This window comes from Scyliorhinus canicula, chromosome 3 (genome assembly GCF_902713615.1).
Source record: "Scyliorhinus canicula chromosome 3, sScyCan1.1, whole genome shotgun sequence".
In the NCBI taxonomy this organism is placed as follows: domain Eukaryota; kingdom Metazoa; phylum Chordata; class Chondrichthyes; order Carcharhiniformes; family Scyliorhinidae; genus Scyliorhinus; species Scyliorhinus canicula.
The window spans coordinates 32,716,415-32,739,857 of record NC_052148.1 but is presented as its reverse complement, the minus strand read 5'-3'; the positions used below and the strand labels follow the sequence as shown (position 1 = coordinate 32,739,857).

Genomic DNA, 23,443 nt, shown 5'->3' with positions numbered 1-23,443 from the left:
GTTCCCAGAATAAAACAAACTAGTGCAAAAAGAGAATATACAATAACAATTAAATAGACATTAGCCCACGCGACCCAGTTTTCCCACACCATCCCCAATGAAGCCCAACCCCCCCCCCCCCCCCCCCCCCCCCCCCCCACGGATTGCTGCAAGTTGACGAACGGCTGCCACCTCCGAGAGAACCCTAGTGTAGACCCTCTTAAGGCAAATTTTATTTTCCCGAGGCTGAGGAACCCAGCCATGTCAGTAACCCAAGTCTCTACACTCGGGCTTCGAGTCCCTCCACATTAATAAAATCTGTCTCCGGGCTACTAGGGAAGCAAAGGCCAAGACGTTAGCCTCTTTCGTCCCCTGAACTCCCAGATCTTCTGACACTCCAAAGATCGCTATCTCTGGACTCGGCACCACCCGTGTGTTAAGCACCTTGGACATTGCCCTCGTGAACCCTTGCCAGAACACTAAGCTCCGGGCATGTCCAAAACATGTGGACATGGTTTGCAGGGCTGCCTCTGCACCTCATACAACTGTCTTCTACCCCAAAAAACTTGCTCATTCTCGCTGCCGTCATGTGTGCCTGGTGGACCACCTTAATTTTAATTAGATTGAGCCTGGCACATGATGAGGAGGAATTAACCCTGCCCAGGACCTCTGCCCACAGACCCGCTTCCAACTCCTCACCCAGCTCCTCCTCCCACCTGCCCTTGAGCTCCTCCACCGGAGTTTCCTCCGCCTCCTGTAGTTCCTGGTAGATATCCAACACCCTCCCCCACCCAGGTGTCGGAGGCCACCCTGTCCTGTATCCTCAGTGGCGGCAGCGTCGGAAAAGCCACTACCTGTTTTTTCAGGAAGGCTCGTACTTGCTGTTGCTTGTTCTGGGTGAGTGTGCTTTACACTCAATTTGGCTCTGTTTTATTCCTTAGCTCTAGAGTACCCCTCCACCCCCTTGTACCTCCTCCACTGACCCCAGATCCGCAGTGTCGCCACCACCACCGGACTTGTGGAGTAACGGATCGGCAAGAACGGCAAAGGAGCTGTTATCAAAGCTCCCAGACTAGTACCTTTACATGACGCCGCCTCCAGCTGCTCCCACGCCGCCGTGCCCCCCCCCCAAGCTATATTGGCTGCCCAGTAGTAGTTGCGAAAGTTCGGCAGCATCAGCCCGTGCCCCCCCCCCCCCCCCCGGGACTGCGCTCGAGCAGCGATCTCCTTACTCAAGGGGTCTCATTCGGCCACAAGTCCGCAATGATCCTACTCACTCGCGTAAAAAAGGCCTTGGGAATGAAGATGGGGAGGCACTGAAAGGCAAACAAAAATCTAGAGAGGACAGTCATTTTCATGGTCTGCACCCTCCCTGCCAGTGACAGTGGGAGCATGCCCCACCTTTTAAAGACCCCTTCCATTTGCTCCACCAACTGGATCAGGTTGAGCCTTTGCAGGGCATTCCATTTCCTGGCCACCTGTATATCCAGGTAACGAAAACTTCTCTCTACCATCCAGAGCGGCAGCTCTTTCAGTCTCTCCTCCTACCCCTTCATCTGGATCACAAACAACTCGCTATTTCCCATGTTCAGTTTGTACCCTGAAAAACTACCAAAATCCCTCTGGATCCGTAGACCTCCCCCGTCCCCTCCACAGGGTCCGGAATGTACAGGAGCAAATCATCCCCATGCAGCGGGACCCGATGTCCCCCCCCCCCCCCCTGAACCAGTCCCCGCCAGTTCCTCAAGGCTTTCGGTGCCATAGCTAGTGGTTGTATAACTAGGGCAAGTAGTAACAGGGAGAGGAGGCACCCCTGCCTCGTTTCCCCCGGTGAAGCTCGAAGTACCCCGACCTCAGCTGGTTTGTACATGCACCTTTACAGGCACCTGGTACAGCAGTTACACCCAGCCAATAAAGCCCTCACCAAACCCAAACCTCTCCAGCGTTTCCCGGAGGTACTCTCACTCCACCCGGTCAAAGGCTTTCTCTGCGTTCATCGCTGTTACCACCTCCGCCTCCCCTCCCTCTGAGGGCAGCATAATAATATTCAAAAGTCTCCGGACATTGGTATTGAGTTGTCTGCCTTTAACAAACCCAGTCTGGTCTTCCTCTATCACCCCTGGGATGCAATCCTCAATTCCTGTGGCCAGAATCTTAGCTAGCAATTTGGCATTTACGTTTAAAAGCAAAATCGGCCTGTATGACCCGCAATGTTCCGGGTCCTTTCCTCGTTTAAGAATGAGTGAGATCAAAGCCTGTGGCCTTGTTGGGGGGAGGGTTCCTTTCTCTCTAGCCTCATTGAAGGTCCTCATCAGGAGTGGGCTCAATATTACCGAAAATTTCTTATAGAATTCTACCTGGTAAACGTCCGGCCCTGGAGCTTTACCCGATTGCATGCCCTCTATACCCATGACAATCTCCTCCAATTCAATCGGGGCCCCCAGCCCCTCCACCAGGTCCTCTTCCACCTTTGGAAACCTCAACTGGTCAAAAAATTGCCTCATCTCTTCCGGTCCTGTTGGGGGCTCCGACTTGTATAGTTTACTATAGAATTCCTTAAAGACTTCGTTCACCACCCCCCACTGGATCCAAGACCGTGTTACCCTCCTTGTTCTTTACTCCCCCGATTTCCCTGGACGCCTCCCTCTTTCGCAGTTGGTGTGCCAGCATTCTACTCGCTTTTTCCCCATACTCATACACTGCCCCCCTTGCTTTCCTCAGCTGTGCTACTGCTTTCTCTGTGGTCAGCAGTTCAAACTCCACCTGCAAACTCTGCCGCTCCCTCAGTAGCACCGCCTTGGGGGCCTCCACGTATCTCCTGTCCATTCTGAGTATCTCCTCCACCAGTCTCTCCCTCTCCGCTCTTTCTCTCTTTTTCCCTATGGGATCGAATTGAGATGAGTTCCCCTCTGACAACTGCCTTCGGAGCCTCCCTTGCCGTTGCTACCTCACCCTTATCGTTTGTTTCCAGGTAATCCTGGATGTTCCTGCTAATCCGCTCGCAAACCTCTTCGTCCGCCAGCAGCCCCACATCCAATCTCCAGAGTGGGTGCTGCCCCCTCTCCTCACTAAGCCGCAGGTCCACCCAGTGTGGGGCATGGTCTGAGACTGATTCCTGAGTATTCTGTCCCTGCCACCTTTGGGATTAACGCCCTGCTCAAGACAAAAGTCTATGCGGGAATAAACCTCATGAACCTGGGAGAAAAAAAGAGAGCTCCTTCGCTCTCGGCCGCGTGAATCTCCAGGGACCCCCCCCCCCCCCCCCCCCCCCCCAAACCACCATCTGCTCCATAAAACCCTTCAGTTCCTTAGCCGCTGCTGGTTGCTTCCCTGTCCTGGACTTCGACCGGTCCAGCTCGCGCTCAATGACTGTGTTAAAGTCTCCCCCCTTGATCAGGTAGTGTGACTCTAAGTCCGGGATTTTGCCTAGCATGCGTCTCATAAATTCCACGACATCCCAATTCGGAGCATAGACATTCACAAACACCACCCGGACCCCCTCCCACTTTCCACTCGCCATTATATCCCTGCCCCCCCCTATCTCCCACCATTCTCTCTGCCTCGAATGCCACACCCTTACGGATCAGAATTGCTTTCCCCGGTCTTCGAATCCAGCCCTGAATGGAACACCTGGCCTACCCATCCCTTTCTCAATCTTGTGTGATCTGCGAGCTTTAAATGTGTCTCCCTGAAGCATTGCTACGTCTGCCTTTAACCCCTTTAGATGCACGAACACGCGCACTCTTTTTTTTGACCGGACCATTCAAACCCCTCATTCCACGTGATCAGCCTGGACGGGGGGGCTACCCCCCCACCGACTAGCCATCGCCCTTTCTTGGCCAACCTCGAGCCCGCGCCCTTCGCTTCCTTGAACACCCCCACAGGAAGCCGCCACCCCGACCCTCAATTGGTACCCCAAAATTGATACCTCCTCTGTCAGCAAAGCAGCATCCCCCTCGCCCTGCCAAGCACCAGCTGGGCACTTGCTCACCCCCCCCCCCCCCCCACTATGCTCCCATGAATCAGCTGACCCATGCTTACCCTGGCAGCTCCCGCCCCCTGCGCCGATCAGACTGTCGCCTCATTGTCCGGACCCTTCTCCCCACGTGAATAAACCAATTAAACTACCTCTTCAGCCCCAGTGAGTAAATAGTAATACGAAACAAAAAATAAACCAAAGACGCTAACATTGTCCCGTGAGGAGACACTTGTTGAACCAAGGCTCCAACTTCCCGAAAATCCGGACTGTACAGGGCCCCCTACCCCCTCCGTGTCTCAACTTTGCTGCAAACACTGCACCCTCCAGCCACCACCACAGCCCTTGACGCACCCAACATTGCATACAATCTTATATTAGAAATGGTACCATGTTACCCAGTCCCACCGCCGCATTCCACCAAAGCTTAACTGTCCTTTACTTCGAGTCCAGCTTTTCTTGTTTGACGAATGACCACGCTTCGTCCGGCGTCTCAAAATAGTGATGCCATTCCTTGTACGTGACCCATAGCCTCGCTGGGTGTAGCATCCCAAATTTCACGCCCTTGCTGAAGAGGGTCGCCTTCACACGGTTGAATACAGCACGCCTTTTGGCCAGGACCTGGTAGATGCGTATCATGCTGTTCTCCCTCCTGCTTCTCCGTTCTTTTTTTGCCCATTGCAAGACAAGTTCCTTGTCCGAGAAGCGATGAAATCTCACCACCATGGCCCTTGCCGGTTCATTTGCCTTGGGCTTCCTTGCGAGGGCTCTGTGTGCCCCGTCCAGCTCCAGGGGTTGAGGGAATAACCCCATCCCTATCAGCGTCTCCAGCATCTTGGACACACATGCTCCCGCATCCGACCCCTCCACACCTTCGGGGAGGCCCACAATTCTCAAGTTCTGTCTCCTGGACCTGTTTTCTAGGTCTTCCAGCCTCTCCTACCACTTCTTGTGGAGGTCATCCTGCGCCTCCGCCGTAAGGGCCAATACAACTAACTCGTCCTCCTGGTCGGATAGCTTTTTCTCCATCTCCTTAATGGCTTTCCATTGTATTGCCTGAGTTGCGATCATTTGGTCTATTGATGCCTTCATCGGGGCCAGCATGTCAGGTTAGGTGGATTGGCCATGATAAAGTCCAAAATTGCCCTTAGTGTTGGGTGGGGTTATGGGGATAGGGTGGAGTTGTTGATCTTGGGTAGGGTGCTTTTTCCAAGAGCCAGTGCAGACTCGATGGGCTGAATGGCCTCCTTCTGCACTGTAAATTCTATGATTCTATGTCCTTTTTAAGCAGCCCCTAAGGAACTCCTGTTTCTCCTGTGCCCACTTCGTCCATGGACCCTGGTCTATACCAGCCGCCATGCAGTGCCTCGGCGCCCGCTCCGCACGCTTCTGTCTGCTGGGACTTGAACGCTTCACCCGGCCACTCCTGGTCCAGCTATCCATACAACAGAGAGGGAATCCTTTTGGCAGTGTTCGCTTCACCGATCTGCCCCAAAAAGTCCGTGGAAACTCCTGAAAAAGGTCCGAGAGTGGGTTCCAGACGGGAGCTGCCGGATGCACGACCTACTCCTCCATGGCCGCCACCGGAAGTCTCGTCACCGCTTCTCCAATGGTCTTGGCGAGATTTTTTCACAGTTGTTCCCTCTGCTGCTGGAATTCAGCTTTAATAAAGGCCCTCGAGTCAGCTTGAGGCCTTTCAGCTCGCCCTTACCCCACCTGCATGCTGGAAGAGGCTTTTGTCTGCTGCAGCTTCAGCCAAATCTTTCACTGTTTTTGCCGGGTCTGATAACCAAGAGACATACCATTCCTGGAGGAATGTACTCCTCCAACATTCACCTACGTCTTTTCATCAAAATTCCACCCCGCGTAAAAAAAGAAAAAGAGCTCTTTTATGTAACCTTGGGCAGGAGCTGCCTTATGTGTGACCACTTACTCCATGGTCCACACCGGAAGCTGAGCTTGCATAGACTTGATGCGTTGAATGACTTGCTTCTGTACAATAAATAACTGAATATATAACTTCTTGAATAATAGCACTGTACAAATCCCTTGCTTGGTGTTACCCCTTTCGCAACTTTCTCCAGGCTATGTATAATTTCACATCCTCCAGCTCTAACCTGTGCTGCTCCCATTACAACAAGCAGGCCATCTCTGCTCTGCTCACTAAGCTGTCTTCAGAAGCTCTGTATAAAAGCCTTTTTGCTTTTTAATGTCTTTGAAGAGCTTGTTTTAACCATGCTTTTTCATTTTGTGAGGTAACTTGGGCACACTCTGCACACTGAAAGGCAAGTAAAGTCACCAAAGTCCCAGATTACCATAGGCTGCTTTCTCCTTTGAGGGGGAGAGCTGACTGGTGATGATTTAACCGGAGGGTCACCACACCTCGGGCAAGGTTGAGAAGGCGGGGCCTTCACAAATAACCTCAGCTGGTACAGGAATTGAACCCCCACTTTCGGCTTGCTGTGCATCAAAAACTAACTGTCCAGCCAACTGAGCTAAATGGCCCCAAGGTAAAGGTATTTACAGGGGTAATTCTGAAAAGGATTTTTCGTCTTGTGTGAAAATCTGGAACGAGGGGTTACTGGTTAAAGATAAGTAACTCCCCATTTAAGACAAATGAGTATTTTTTGAGTCTCTTCTTCAAAAGACAGTGGAAGCAGAGCCTTTGAATATTTAAGACAAAGAGGTAGGTAGGTTCTTCATTAGCCTAGAAAAATAGGACTAGGCAGAAACCATTTGGCCCATCGATCCCGCTCCACCATTTCATGTGATCATGGTTGGTCCTTTACCATAGCATTTCACAAACTGGGTTCAGTGAACAAAATCGAGGAACCCATGTTTGATTCCTACCGCAGCAGACAGTGAAATCCGAATTCACTTTTTAAAACCTGGAATTAAAAGTTTATTGATGACCATGAAACAATTGTCGTAAAAACCCATGTAATCCCTAGAGTGCAGTAGGATGCCATTCGGCCCATCGAGTCTGCACCGACCCTCTGAATAGAGCACCCCATTCCCATAACCCCACCAAACCGGCACATCGTTGGACTGTGGGAGGAAACCAGAGTGCCTGGAGGAAACGCACGCAGACTCTGGGAGAATATGCAAACTCCACACCAAGACCACAATTTAACCCACTGCCACCCTTGCCTTTAGGGAAGGACATCTTTACCCGATCCAGCCTACATGTGACTCCAGATCCATATCATTGTGGTTGACTCTTAATGCCTTCTAAAATGGGGGGCAATTGGGAATAGAAACATAGTAAATAGGAGCAGGAGAACACCATTTGGCCCTTCGAGCCTGCTCTGCCATTCATTACAATCATGGCTGACCAAGGCTCTGTATAATTGCAGCAAGACATCCCTGCTCCTGTACTCTAATCCTCCCTCAATGAAGTCCAGCATATCAATTCCCTTTACCACCTGTTGCAATAATCTTTATTGTCACAAGTAGGCTTACATTAACACTGCAATGAAATTACTGTGAAAAGCTCCAAGTCGCCACATTCCGGCACCCGTTTGGGTATACTGAGGAAGAATTCAGAATATCCAATTCCCCTAACAAACACGCCTTTCGGGACTTATGGGAGAAAACTGGAGCACCCGGAGGTAACCCACGCAGACACCTGGAGAATGCGCAAACTCCGCACAGACAGTGACCCAAGCCAGGAATCGAACCTGGGACCCTGGGGCTATGAAGCAAGAGTGCTACCTACTGTGCTACCATGCCGCCCACTCATGCTTGCCTTCAATGATTGGCGTATGAGGACCCAGGTCTTGGTTGTACATTCCCCTGTCCTAACTTATGGCAATTCAGATAATAGTCTGCTGCCTTGTTTTTGCTACCAAAAGTGGATCTCCAAATTATACTGCATCTGCCCACTCATTCAGCTTGTCCCAATAAATATATATATATATATATATATATATTGTGAATAGCTGAGGTCTTAACACCGATCTCTGCGGTATGCCACTGGTCACTGCCTGTCAATTTGAAAAATACCCGTTAATTCCTACTTTGTTTCCTGTCTGCCAACCAGTTTTCTATCCATCTCGATACACTACTCCCAATCCCTTGCTCTTTAGTTTTGCATGCAAATCTCTTATGCAGGACTTTGTCCAAAGCCTTCTGAAAATTCAAATATACCACTTCCACTGGCTCCCCCTTGTCAACTCTACTAGTTGCATTCTCACAAGCACACTGTCTGAACAGCTCTTCCAGACTGCTTTACTGCGATTCTCACTGCAGGACACTTCCAGTAGACTATAAATGCTGCCCCAGCCAGCAATACCCACATTCCTTGAATGAAAAAAATTCGGAATGTTCCCTCAATGCAACCTTTTTGTTATATACTTCTGGAGTAGTTGGTTATCTATAGTACTACATTAATTCGTTAACATAAACCCTTCTAGGAGTGATACTTTATGTTGCATACATCCGTTCTAGCTATGGAGAGCCAGTGCTTTGGATATTAACTCAATCACTTTGCCAGGCAAAAGTGCTGATAGCTTTGCAACAAAACAACGTGTGCAAGCATGCTATATTGTTTTCTCAAAAAATTGGATGTGCATATGCAGTCAAAATACGCCCCAGTTACATCTCTAGCAACAATGTGACCGTTGTGGCAGTACTGAAAACTACCTCTTCGACAGCAATACAAGTTTTTGAGTTGCTTTTGAGGCACTGAGGCACTGAATGAGAAATGGTGGGAAGATTCATGAAAAAAGATTCATGGCAATGTTTCCAGGGATGAGGGAGTTTAGTTACATGGATTGGAGAAGCTGGGCTGTTCTCCTTTGAGAAGGCTGAGAGGACATGTAATATAAATCAAAATCATGAACGGTCTGGACCAACACCTCACAAACTGGGAACCCTGGGACTTGTCCAGGGCAGCTGCTTTAAATCCTACAAAAACTGTCTTTGTAGCTTGACCTACCTAAGGCAGTTATTTCAATTTGTTAGCTACTGATTGGTGTGCTAGTGCTAGGAGAGAGAATGCGATGGGAGCCCAAGATGGGGTGGCCGAGGAGGAGGATGGAGTCACGGGTGGTGGGGGGTTCCCGACCCCCTGTGCCCCACCCACCCACCTCCACACACACATACGCACACACACTCTGGAGCATTCGATAAGCATTGGAGGGGGTGAGGGAGCATGTGTTGCTAAAGAAACAACAGAGTGGTGAACACGGGCAGCATGGTAGCACAGTGGTTAGCGCACTTCACAGCGCGAGGGTCCCAGGTTCGATTCCTGGCTTGGGTCGCTGTCTGTGCGGAGTCTGCATGTTCTCCCCGTGTGTGCGTGGGTTTCCTCCCACAGTCCAAAGATGTGCAGGTTAGGTGGATTGGCCATGCTAAATTGCCCTTAGTGTCTAAAATTGCCCTTTGTGTTGGGTGGGGTTACTGGGCTATGGGATAGGGTGGAGATGTGGGCTTGGGTAGGGTGCTCTTTCCAAGAGCCGGTGCAGACTCGATGGACTGAATAGCCTCCTCCTGCACTGTAAATTCTATGAACACCACCCAGTCCATCACAAAGCCGCCTCCCATCCATTAACTCTGCCACCTCCTGCCTTGGGAAAGCGGGTTGCATTCACTCTTCCAACTTCGTCCAACGGGGAAGAGATACAAAAGCCTGAGAACACGCACTAACAGATTCACAAACAGCTTCTTCCTTGCTGTTATCAAACTCCTAAACCACTCTCTTATAGATTGATCTGATCTCTTCACACTGAGTAGTGTTACACTCCTGTAAGCTTCACCCAATGCCTGTGTCTATGTATTTACATTGTGTATTTTATGTTTGCCCTATGTATTTTCTTTTCATGTATGGAATGATCTGTCTGAATTATACGCAGAACAATATTTTTCACTGTACTTCGGTACATGTGACAATAAACAAATCCATCCAACCTTGCAGAGAGCTAGCAAAAAAATGGCTGGCCGATTGGCCCCCAATGCTGTAACCATTTTGTGATTGTTTAATTCTCTAAATGTGCCGGTGGTTTCTAATGTGCCGGTGTTTGTTAATGTACAAAAGGTAGTTCAAGTTATCCCGATTACAGATGCGTGCCGAGCTAAAGAAAAGGGAAAATCTGTGACAAATTAGACTAGATGATTGCATCCTTATGTCAACTGAAAACATGCCACCAGGGGGTGCAAGTGGTTTAGTGGATGTACATTGTTTAAAAATATTTGTTGTCTAGCTGTAGTTTGGAAAATATGGAAGAATGGGAAGCAATTGGTCTCTCCCTTAACCTAACTTCTGGAAATATCCTTTCAGTCTTGGAGGTGGGACCTTTCTTGGTCTGTGCTGTTTGCTGACTGGTTGTTCAACCTTTGAAGAAGCACTTGAGATGGCATCACGTGGGGAGAGTACAAAGGTGGATAAATTAGTAAGGGATATCTACGGTGGAGACTATGATCGGTTCGGGCTTCCAGGCTGGGCTGTGGCCTCTAGGTGAGAGATTTTTGATTATTTGCCTTTTAAAAGAAATTTCTCTCTTGGATTAAGTGGTGTGGCGCATTTATTTTTCAAGAGGAAAACCTGGGGCTGACTCTTAACTCCCAATAATGGGTGGATTGGTGTTTCCAGATGTTTAAAGAGTAAACTGAATCGGGAAAGAAGCAGATGCCCAACCTGATCAGGGTTAGCGGGTTAAGAGACTGTCTAGTCAACCATAGACAGCCAGGTTTCCCAAGCCTTGGGGAAACTTGCAGCTTAAAGGAGATGAAAAGGGCTAAATCCATGAGGCAAGTGGTTTACAACACTGCTTTGGGTGAGGAAAAACAGAATTGCTTCAGCTCCAACAAGCTACCCAGGGGAGCACCTCCCTAACCTCATGCCCCCCCCCCCCTCCCCCCTCTTGTAAGCAGTACAGCAAACCTGCAGTTTGAGTTTCAGCCTAGTGCATGAGAGTTGCTAACAAAAAGCCCTCAAACCTTTCACTTGGGCTGCTTGGGCAACTTGGAAAGCAACAGTAAAACAAAATTGAAACCGATCTGAAGTTAAAAAGCATTCTTCTTTGTTTCCTGACCTCTCACCAGTCCAGAACACTCATTCAGGATGAAATCCAGGCTGATTTTTAAAACATGTGTTTTTTTTTTCTTGGGTCACTTTCTCTGAATATCCACCCTTGAATCATGATGGATTATATAAATTGCTAACACAATGGATGCGCAGTAATTGTACAGATGAATTAACTGTTTAAAAATAGTCATGTGGGATACTTTACACTAGTTTCCCCTACTCCCAAAATGTTTTCCTTGCCTTTGGAATAGGAATTTTCTTTGTGTAATATGTCTTCAGGCCTTTTGAACTTCAGCCAAATAATAGCTAATTGAGTTCCAGTCCTCTTTTCTTTTTTCTCTGCACTGATTTATAGTGTGTACTGTAATTTGTATTTAATTTGACCTGTGCATTGTTACAGTACTTTTCCCAAGAAGCCATTCTTTGCTTGTGAGCCAGGGTAGTGCAGGGTGGAAAGCTATTTAATCATGGCAAACATCACCGCTGAGCCAAATTATGTTTTGACGTGCGCTGTCCAGTGAGTGCTACACTGTATCCGTCAGGAGTAGGAAAATGTGTTTTATTTTCCCTTCCAAGTTTACAAAGGATAATTATAGCAGTACTTGCCAAATGTTTTTCACTGTGGCCTGATTTTTCCACTAAAAAAACTGTGACCCCCCCCCCCCCCCCCATCCCATCCCATGGGGAGAGAGAAAGACAGTGAGTCTGTGAGTGATGAGTTTGAGTAAGGTGGAAGATCGGCAGGCGACATTGGGTTCCTCCCTCCCACTACAGTTTGATAAGAAGTCTTACAACACCAGGTTAAAGTCCAACAGGTTTGTTTCAAACACGAGCTTTCGGAGCACGGCTCCTTCTTCAGGTGAATGGAAAGGCTTGTTCCAGAAATGTTTATATAGACACAGTCAGAGATGCCCGGAATGCGAGCACCTGCAGGCAATCAAATCATCAAAGATGCAGAGAGAGAGGTAACTCCAGGTTAAAGAGGTGTGAATTGTCCCAAGCCAGTTCAGTCGGTAGGCCTCTGCAAGTCCAGGCTTGTTGGTGGGGGCCGAATGTAATGCGACATGAATCCCAGATCCCGGTTGAGTCCGCATTCATGCGTGCGGAACTTAGCTATAAGTTTTTGCTCAGCAATTTTGCGTTGTCGCGTCTCCTGAAGGCCTCCTTGCAGAATGCTGACCCGGAGATCAGAGGCTGAATGTCCTTGACTGCTGAAGTGTTCCCCAACTGGAAGGGAACAGTCCTGCCTGTTGATAGTCGCACGATGCCCGTTTATTCGTTGTCAACGAATAAACGGGCATCGTGCGACTATCAACAGGCAGGACTGTTCCCTTCCAGTTGGGGAACACTTCAGCAGTCAAGGACATTCAGCCTCTGATCTCCGGGTCAGCATTCTACAAGGAGGCCTTCAGGAGACGCGACAACGCAAAATTGCTGAGCAAAAACTTATAGCTAAGTTCCGCACGCATGAATGCGGACTCAACCGGGATCTGGGATTCATGTCGCATTACATTCGGCCCCCACCAACAAGCCTGGACTTGCAGAGGCCTACCGACTGAACTGGCTTGGGACAATTCACACCTCTTTAACCTGGAGTTACCTCTCTCTCTGCATCTTTGATGATTTGATTGCCTGCAGGTGCTCGCATTCCGGGCATCTCTGACTGTGTCTATATAAATATTTCTGGAACAAGCCTTTCCATTCACCTGAAGAAGGAGCCGTGCTCCGAAAGCTCGTGTTTGAAACAAACCTGTTGGACTTTAACCTGGTGTTGTAAGACTTCTTACTGTGCTCATCCCAGTCCAACGCCGGCATCTCCACATCATGACTACAGTTTGAGGAAGTGATGGACCTTAGACTTGCCCACTGAACCACAGAGGCAATAAAAATTGTGCGTGCACATATATCCTGTGGCTTCTAATTGGATCCTATGGCTGTTCCACCAGAGTTACCTTCAGTGCCTCAGAAGGGAGAGTTTGCTATTGCAGTTGCTCATCGCAGGGGCCGCAATAGTTTGTGAAGCCCTAAAATAGTATTTCATAAGATCTGGCACAACACTATGACCAGTTATAATTCATGTTCATCAACCGTTGGCTTTTCTGGCAGCAACAGAATAATTGTACTCTTCCAAGAAACAAGGGATGATGTGCCACGAGGGAGTAGAGGGTATAGAATATTTGATATAGTAGCCGTCATTGTGATCTTTAAATAAAATTCCTGATTAGTGCCTTAACAAGGGATTCTGCTAACATTGAAAACAGGGAATGCATGGAGTTGAATTTTAAAACGCTTATCAAAAAGGTGATACCAGACTCCACTCCAGCAAATAGAACCTTAACCAACTCCATCTCTCCTCGTATATCAGTCCCACAATCCCAGGAATCGGGCTGGTAAACCTTCGCTGCACTCCATCCATAGAAAGAACTTCCTTCCTCAGATAAGGATACCAAAACTACACACAATATTTCAGGTATGTACCTGAAACATCAGTGGAGTGAGAATTTGTTGCTTACCGGAGAGAGGTACTGTGGGATTGGCAGTGTGTGAGGGAATAAATATTAACTACTGGTACTTAAGCATGCAGGCAGTGAAGAAGGTAAATGGTATGTTGGCCTTCATAGTGAGAAGATTCGAGTGCAGGAGTTGGCATGTCTTGCTGTAATTATACAGGGCCTTGGTGAGACCATACCTGGAATATTGTGTGTAGTTTTGGTATCCTTATCTGAGGAAGGATGTCTTTTCTATGGAGGGAGTGCAGCGAAGGTTTACTAGCCTGATTCCTGGATTGTGGGACTGATGTATGAGGAGAGATGGAGTTGGTTAAGATTATATTTGCTGGAGTTTTGACGAATGAGGGGATGTACTAGAAACGTATAAAATTTTAACCTGACTACAGGGTAGATGCGGGAAGGATGTTCCTGATGGTGGGGGCGTCCTGAACCAGGGGGTCACAGTCTCGAGGGTACGGGGTAGACCGTTTAAGATTGAGATGAGAAGAAATTTCTTCACCCAGAGTGGTGAGCCTGTGAAATTTGTTACCACAGGAGATAGCGGAGGCCAAAATATTGTACATTTTCAAGAAGGCGTTAGATGTAGCTCTTGGGGCTGAAGGGATCAAAGAATATGGGGGGAAAGTGGCAACAGATTACTGGGTTGGATGATCAGCCATAATCATAATGAATGGCGGAGCAGGCTTGAAGGGCCGAATGGCCTTCCCCTGCCCCTATTTTCTATGTTTCTATGTTTGTTTTCAAAAAGATAAAACATGACTTGGAATAGTATTGAACCTTTTTTGTTTCCTCCTCCAGTTTTGGAAATATGATGAGCAAAGAAAAACGGGAAGCAGCAAGCAAAGAAGATTTGGCTAGAGCTACTTTGGTCACCATCACAAACAATATTGGCTCCATAGCCAGGATGTGTGCACTGAATGAGGTTGGAACTTAGCTTGGAAGTCCTGTTAAATATATTCCAAAGGAGAATTGGTGCATGATTGTCTTCTGTTCTGAGAGCTTTGAAATGTGTATGCATTCATTGCATGGACTTGGCTAACAAAATACATCAGTTTGCTATGGTATTAACATAGGGAAAACTTTTGTGCTTAAATAATCATGCAGAAGGCTTATAGTTTTGCTCAGATTGTCCTGCCCCCTTATGAAAAATGCTTGCCACATGGGAGGAAATGATGCTTTGTGTTTTCAGCTTCTTTACAGTGCTGCCTTGTAGCATCCAGATCAAGCAGCATTGTACAGGGCTATGAAAGCACCGAGACACATACTGCAAATGTTTTTCTGCCTTTAGTATTTCATGTGTGTGGACCTTTCAGAAATACTGATCAATGAGTAAACATAATGAAGTTGTAAATAATCAGCAATAATGTATTAAATTTTCTTATTGGATATTCTATTGAGATACGGTGCAAACCTGCGGAATTGTCGTCCAGTCAGTTCCAGCCTATTAAAGGATGTTTTCTTAACCCCACTTGCCAAGTTCAGAGTAATTGAGGCCAACTAATTCAAAAGGTGTCTGCATTCCTCCAGGTGCTCTGGTTTCCTCCCACAGTCCAAAGATGTGCAGGTTAGGTGGATTGGCCATGCTAAATTGTCCCTTGGTGTCCAAGGGTGTGTAAGTTAGGTTACGAGTTATGAGGATAGGGGTTATGGGGATAGGGAGGGGTGGGCATGGTAGTTCATAAAACCTCTGGGATTTTGTTGTGTATAAATAAGGGCACAAGTACAAAAAAGAAGTTATGATGAAGCTGTATAAGCACTGATTAAGGTTCAACTTGAATCACAGAATAACGCTGTACACTGATGCATGAACTATCTAATCCAATTTTCCTGCACTTGGCCCACAGCCTTTAATGTTATGATGTGCCAAATGCTCATCAGGTACTTTTTAAAAGAATGTGAGGCAACCTGCCACTACCACCCTTCCAAGCAGTGCATTCCAGATCGTCATCGCCCTCTGAGTAAAACAGCTTTTCATGGCATCTCTTTCCCAAACCTCCTGCCTTGAACTTGTTTCTCTCATAACTGACCCTTCACAATAAGGGGGGCAACTGCTCCCTATCCACCCTGTCCATTTCCCTCATAATCGTGTGCACCTCGATTGGTCTTCGCTGCTCTAGTGAAAACAACCCAAGCCTATCCAAACTCTCTCTTCATAACTTAAATGTTCCATCCCAGGAAACATCCTGGTGAATCACCTCTGCACCCCCTCCAGTGCAATCACATCCTTCCTATAATGTGGAAACCAGAACTGCTCTCCGCACTCTAGCTGTGACCGTACCAAAGTTCTATGCAACTCCAACATTTGTAATCTATGCCTTGATTGATAAAGTAAGAAGCCTTACAACACCAGGTTAAAGTCCAACAGGTTTATTTGGAAACACTAGCTATTGGAGCACAGCTCCTTCATCAGGTGAATCACTGACTCACTTGACTCACCCGATCAGGAGCTGTGCTCCGACAGCTAGTGATTCCAAATGAACCTGTTGGTCTTTAACCTGGTGCTGTAAAACTTTTTACTGTGCTCACCCCAGTCCAACGTTGGCATCTCCACATCGACTGATAAAGACAGGCAAGTGGTCCCATTTGCCTTTTTCACCACCCTATTATCCTGCCCTTCCACTTCAGAGATCTATGGACAAATATTCCACGGGCCCTTTGTCCCTCGGAACTTCCCAGTATCAGACCATTCACTTCACAGCTCCAGGGTCCCAGGTTCAATTCCGGCTTGGGTCACTGTCTGTGCGGAGTCTGCACATCCTCCCCGTGTGTGCGTAGGTGCGTAGATTTCCTCTGGGTGCTCCGGTTTCCTCCCACAGTTCAAAGATGTGCAGGTTAGGTGGATTGGCCCTGATAAATTGCCCTTGGTGTCCAAAATTGCCCTTAGTGTTGGGTGAGGTTACTGGGTTATGGGGATAGCGTGGCGGTATTGACCTTGGGTAGGGAGCTCTTTCCGAGAGCCGGTGCAGACTCAATGGGCTGAATGGCCTCCTCCTGCACTGTAAATTCTATGAGAATATTTATTTGTCAAATTACTCCTTCCAAAGTACATCACCTCTCTCTTTCCATCTGCCCATTTGACCTACCCATCTATATCTTCTTGAAACCCAAGACCCTCAACCTCACTGTTAACCACCCGGCCAATCTTTGTGTCATCCACAAAGTTACTACCCCCTCCATATAGTCATTGGTTTATATAAATGACAAACAATAGGGGACACAGCACAGATCATGTGGTACACGACTGGACACTGGCTTCCAGTCACTAACGCAGCCGTCTGTTATCACCCTCTTGCTTACAGCTAAGCCAATTTTGAATCTACTGTATCAAGTTACCCAGTATCCCATATGCGTTTGCCGCCTTTATAAGTCTCCCATGTGGGACCTTGTGAAAGACTTTGCTGAAATCCATGTAAACTGCATCAACGGGCAGCATGGTTGCATAGTGGTTAGCACAATTGCTTCACAGCTCCAGGGTCCCAGGTTCAATTCCCGGCTTGGATCACTGCACGTTCTCCCCGTGTGTGCGTGGGTTTCCTCCGGGTGCTCCGGTTTCCTCCCACAGTCCAAAGATGTGCAGGTTAGGTAGATTGGCCATGCTAAATTGCTCTTAGTGTCCAAAATTTCCCTTAGTATTAGGTGGGGTTACTGGGTTATGGGGATAGGGTGGAGGTGTGGGCTTGGGTAGTGTGCTATTTCCAAGAGCCGGTGCAGACTCGATGGGCCAAATGGCCTCCTTCTGCACTGTAAATTCTATGATTCTATGAACTGCACTACCGTCATCTATACACCTTGTCACATGCTCAAAATTCAATCAAATTTGTTAGGCATGACCTCTCTCTGACAAAGCCGGACTATCCTTGATCAAACCTTGAAAGTGGTGATAGTTTCTCCTCTTCAGAATTTTCTCCAAAAGTTTCCCTATCACTGAACTGCATCTCACTGGTCTGTTGTTCCCGGGTTTATCTCCACACCTTTCTTAAATAGTGGGATCATATAAGCTGTTTTCCCGGGTGTGACACCACCCGAGGCCAGAGGAATTAAAAATTTGGTTCAGGGCTCCTGCAATCTCCACCCACAGCATCCTGAGGCACAATTGATCTGCACCTGTAGATTTGTCCACTTTTAAGCCTGCCACCACCTTCAATACCTTTGACAAAGGGTCATCTGGACTCAAAACGTTAGCTCTCTTCTGTCCCTACAGACCTGCTGAAATTTTCCAGCATTTTTTTGTCCCTTCAATACCTTGCCACTTCCACTCCCGATGACAATTTGCTCAAGAACGTCCGTCTCTCTGAGCTCCATATCTACCTCCTCATTCTCTTGGGTGAAGACGGGTGTGAAGTATTCGTTCAACATTCTACCACAGTCCTCTGGCTCCACCCACCGCTTTCCTCCTTGGTCCCTAATAGGGCCCTACTTTTTCCCTCGTTATCCTCTTCCCATTTATATACTTCTAGAATATTTTGGTATTTTACCTACTTCCACCAGTCAGAACTTTCTCATATTCCCTCTTTACTTTCCTGGTTGCTTTCTTAAGCTCCATCCTGCACTTTCTGTACTCCACTAATGCATCTTGATTTGCACCCCTTGTACTTGCTAAAAACCTCTTTTCCTTCTCATCGTATCCTGAATGTCTGTGGTCATCCATGGTTCTCTGGGCTTGTTGCTCCTTCCTATTACCCTAGCGAGAACATGTTGGGTCTGTACCCTCCCCATTTCCTTTTCCTTCCATAGATTTCCCCACAAGCAACTCTTTCCAGTCTACCTTGACCAGATCTTGCCTTCTTTTACTGAAAACCTTTTAAAAAATTTTGCGACTTGTCTATTCCTTTGTGCAGAACAAACTTAAATTGTACCATTTTGTGGTCGCTATCGCCAAAATGCTCCCCACAACCACCTGTCCGGCTTCATTGCCGAGAATTATGTCCAGCACTGCACCCTTGTTGGACCTTTTACATATTGAGTGAAAACGTTCTGTACATATTTTTTTTAAAATAATTTTTATTGGAATTTTTAACAGAAAATATAAAAATATAACAGTATAGCAACAAGCTGTAATATGCAACTAACAGCCCCATAACACCCACAATTCCCCCCCAAACCGTAACATCACATGTATCACACTCTCCTCCCCCCCCCCCCCCCCCCCAAATGAGAACTTAACCATAAATTTAAATTAAATAAATCAAATTTAAATAAAATAAGCAAACATAATCAACGTGTCTCTCCACCCCCCCCCCCCCCCCCCCCCCCCCCCCCCCCCCCCGGGGTTGCTGCTGCTACTGTCCCAGTACCCTATCGTTGAGCCAGAAAGTCAAGGAAAGGTAGCCACCGCTTAAAGAACCCTTGCACCGATCCTCTCAGGGCGAATTTGACCTTCTCAAGCTTAATGAAGCCCGCCATGTCATTGACCCAGGTCTCCACGCTTGGGGGCTTCGCGTCCTTCCATTGTAGCAAAATCCTTCGCCGGGCTACTAGGGACGCAAAGGCCAGCACACCGGCCTCTTTCGCCTCCTGCACTCCCGGCTCCACCCCAACCCCAAACATCGCGAGTCCCCATCCTGGCTTGACCCTGGATCCCACCACCCTTGACACCGTCCTCGCCACCCCCTTCCAGAACTCCTCCAATGCCGGGCATTCCCAGAACATATGGGCATGGTTCGCTGGACTCCCCGAGCACCTGACACACCTATCTTCACCGCCAAAGAACCTACTCATCCTCGTCCCAGTCATGTGGGCCCTATGCAGCACCTTGAATTGAATGAGGCTAAGCCGTGCACACGAGGAGCAAGAATTTACCCTCTCCAGGGCATCAGCCCATGTCCCGTCTTCGATCTGTTCCCCCTCCCACTTCATTTTCAGCTCCTCTACTGACACCTCTTCCACCTCCTACATAAGCTTGTAGATATCAGATATCTTCCCCTCCCCGACCCAGACCCCCGAGAGCACCCTGTCACTCACCCCCCTCGCGGGGAGCGCAGGGAATCCCTCCACCTGCCGTCTAGCAAATGTCTTTACCTGCAGATATCTAAACATGTTTCCCAGCGGGAGCCCAAATTTCTCCTCCAACTCCCCCAGGCTCGCAAACCTTCCGTCGATAAACAGGTCCCTCAGCTGTTTAATGCCCGCTCTATACCATCCCTGAAATCCCCCATCCATGTTCCCCGGGACGAACCTATGGTTCCCCCTTAACGGAGCCTCCATCGAGCCCCCCCACTTCTCCCCTATGTCGCCTCCACTGCCCCCAAATCTTGAGGGTAGCCGCCACCACCGGACTCGTGGTATACCTCATGGGAGGGAGCAGCCACGGCGCCGTTACCAGGGCCCCCAGGCTTGTATCCCCACGGGACGCGCTCTCCATCCATTTCCATGCTGCTCCCTCCCCCTCCATCACCCACTTACGCACCATCGACACGTTGGCTGCCCAGTAGTACCCCGAGAGGTTGGGCAACGTGAGCCCCCCCCCAATCTCTATTCCGCTCCAAGAAGACCCTCTTCACCCTCGAGGTGCCATGCGCCCAAACAAATCCCATGATGCTGCCGGTCACCCTTTTTAAAAAGGCCCCAGGGATAAAGATGGGCAAGCACTGGAAGAGGAACAGGAACCTCGGGAGAACCGTCATTTTGACGGATTGCACTCTGCCCGCCAGCGATAGCGGCACCATGTCCCACCTTTTAAATTCCTCCTCCATCTGTTCCACTACTCTGGTGAAGTTAAGCTTATGAAGAGCCCCCCAGGTACCTGAAACTCTTCACTGCCCTCCTGAAGGGGAGCCTCTCAATTCCCTCCTCCTGATCTCCCGGGTGCACTACAATTACCTCGCTCTTTCCTAAGTTTAGCTTATAGCCCGAGAAGCCCCCAAATTCCACTAACAGCTCCATCACCCCCGGCATTCCCCCCTCTGGGTCCACCACATATAACAGCAGGTCGTCCGCATACAGCGATACCCGGTGCTCCTCCCCACCCTGCACCAGACCCCTCCATTTCCCTGACTCCCTCAACGCCATGGCCAGCGGTTCAATCGCCAGTGCAAAGAGCAGGGGGGACAGGGGACACCCCTGCCTGGTCCCACGATAGAGCCTAAAATACTCCGATCTCCTTCCATTTGTGACTACACTAGCCATCGACGCCGCATAAAGCAGCCTCACCCATTTGATGAATCCCTCCCCAAATCCAAACCTCTCCAGCACCTCCCACAGGTAACCCCACTCAACTCTATCAAACGCTTTTTCTGCATCCAGCGCCACCACTATCTCCACCTCCCCCTCCACTGCCGGCATCATGATAACATTGAGCAGTCACCGCACATTCGTGTTGAGCTGCCGCCCCTTGACGAATCCTGTCTGATCTTCATGAATCACCTCTGGCACACAATCCTCTACCCTGGTAGCCAGGATCTTCGCCAGCAACTTAGCGTCTACGTTAAGGAGCGAAATAGGCCTATATGATCCGCACTGCAAGGGGTCCTTATCCTGTTTTAGGATCAAAGAGATCAGTGCCCGCGACATCGTCAGGGGGCAAAGCCCCCCCCCTCCCACGCCTCATTGAAAGTTCGCACCAGCAGGGGACCCACCAGGTCCGCACATTTCTTGTAAAATTCTGCCGGGAACCCGTCCGGCCCCGGGGCCTTACCTGACTGCATTTGCCCGATCCCCCTGACTAGCTCCTCCTCCAACTCTATCGGCGCCCCCAGCCCCTCTATCAGCCTCTCTTGAACCCTTGGGAAACATAGCCTGTTCATGAAGTTCTCCATCCCCTCCCTCCCCCTCGGAGGTTCCGACCGGTACAATCCCTCGTAAAGTCCCTAAAGACCCCGTTTACTTCTGTCCCCTTCTGCACTACATTTCCACCCCCATCCTTCAGCACTCCCCCAATTTCCCTAGCCGCATCTCACCTACGGAGCTGATGCGCCAACATCCTGCTCGCCTTCTCTCCATACTCGTATACCGCGCCCTGCGCCCTCCTCCACTGTGTCTCCGCCTTTCTGGTGGTCAACAAGTCAAAATTGGCCTGCAACCTGCGCCGTTCTCCCAGCAACCCTTCCTCCGGTGCCTCCACATATCTCCTGTCCACCTCCAGAAGCTCTCCCACCAGTCTCTCCCTCTCCTTCCTCGCCCTCCTTTCCCTGTGGGCCCGGATGGAGATCAGCTCCCCCCGGATCACTGCTTTCAGAGCCTCCCAGACCACCCCCACCTGGACCTCCCCCGTATCATTGGTATCCAGATACCCCTCAATGCTTCTTCGAACCCTCTTGCACGCCTCCGCCAGCATCCCCACATTCAGGCGCCAAAGCGGGCGCTGGTCCCGCACCTCTCCCATCTCCAGATCAACCCAGTGCGGGGCATGGTCTGAAATCGCTATGGCCGAGTACTCGGCATCCTGCACCCTCAGAATCAATCCCCTGCTCAGGACAAAAAAGTCTATCTGGGAATAAACCCTCTGGACGTGAGAGAAAAAGGAATACTCCCGCGCTCTCGGTCTCCCAAACCTCCAGGGATCCACCCCTCCCATCTGGTCCATGTATCCCCTCAGCACTTTGGCCGCCGCCGGTCTCCTACCCGTCCTTGAACTGGACCTGTCCAGTGTGGGATCCAGCACTGTGTTAAAATCTCCCCCCATGATCAGGCCCCCTGCCTCCAGGTCCGGGATGCGGCCCAACAATCGCCTCATGAAGCCAGCATCATCCCAATTCGGGGCATATACGTTCACCAGCACCACCTTCTCTCCCTGCAGCCTACCCCTCGCCATGATATATCTGCCCTCCTTGTCCGACACCACCTCAGCCGCCTCAAACGCCATCCTCTTCCCCACTAGAATCGCCACCCCCCCGGTTCTTCGCGTCCAATCCTGAATGATAAACCTGCCCCACCCACCCCTTCCTCAGACGAACCTGGCCCGCCACCTTCAGGTGGGTCTCCTGGAGCATAGCCATGTCCGCCTTCAACCCCCTTAGATGGGAGAACACCCTGGTTCTCTTAACCGGCCCGTTCAGCCCCCTCACGTTCCAGGTAATCAGCCGGATCAGAGGGCAACCCGCCCCCCTCCCCCACCGACTAGCCATAGCTTGGCAGATGTTCGCCCCAGGCCAGCACACCCCGCTCGACCTGTTCCCCATGGCGATAGCGCCTCTCCTCTTCCCCCATCGGCTCCTTCCTAGTCGTTCCAGCAGCAACCCAGTATCTCTTCTTTTCCCCCCCCCCCCCCAAGGTTAGGGCCCCTCCTAGCCGCGACGCACCCTCCATGGTACCTCCGTGAGTCAGCTGACTTCTGCTGACCCCGGCAGCTCCCGCCAAAACCTATCCCCTCCCGGCATGGGGTCATCCCCCTCTTGCCACACCTCCTTGGCATTGCTGCAGCGCGGGAAACCAGAGGAAAGCCCGCGCTTTCACACTGCCACACCCCACCCTTCTGACGCAGTTCCCCAAAATCCAGTTTCCCCTCAATCCCCAGCCCCGTACAGAAGAGAACATATAGAACACAAACCCCCAACACTCTCCACCTAACCCACAGCCATGCCCAACAAACAAACCCACCCGTAAACAGAGCAAACAGAAAACCAGTATACATAACACACATGTCGAAGTTAAAAAAGTTGGAACAAACCAGCCACAGCGGAAACAACGCCGGCCAAAGTATGTCCCCAGGCCCTAGTTCGAGTCCAGCTTCTCCGCCTGTACAAAGGCCCACGTCTCCTCCGGGGACTCGAAGTAATGGTGCCGGTCCTTGTATGTCACCCACAGGCGCGCAGGCTGCAGCATTCCAAACCTGACCTGCTTAGCATGAAGCACCGCCTTCGTCCGGTTGAACCCGGCCCGCCGCTTAGCCACCTCCGCACTCCAGTCCTGGTAGATCCTCACTACCGAATTCTCCCATTTACTGCTCCTCTCTTTCTTGGCCCAGCGCAGCACACACTCCCGGTCACTGAATCGGTGGAACCGCACCAGCACCGC

General features: G+C 49.7%; 1 protein-coding gene across 4 annotated transcripts in view; it reads left to right on the top strand.

Moving 5' to 3' along the window:
* The window catches only part of LOC119963885 (pantothenate kinase 3-like), a 57,564-nt gene that overhangs the window by 26,785 nt on the left and 7,336 nt on the right, over positions 1–23,443 (top strand). For all 4 annotated transcript variants that reach the window (XM_038793247.1, XM_038793246.1, XM_038793248.1 and 1 more), the window contains 2 exons: positions 10,236–10,412; positions 14,291–14,414. In XM_038793247.1, the coding sequence (XP_038649175.1) occupies positions 10,236–10,412; positions 14,291–14,414 (301 nt within the window). The remainder of the gene's footprint in view (positions 1–10,235; positions 10,413–14,290; positions 14,415–23,443) is intronic.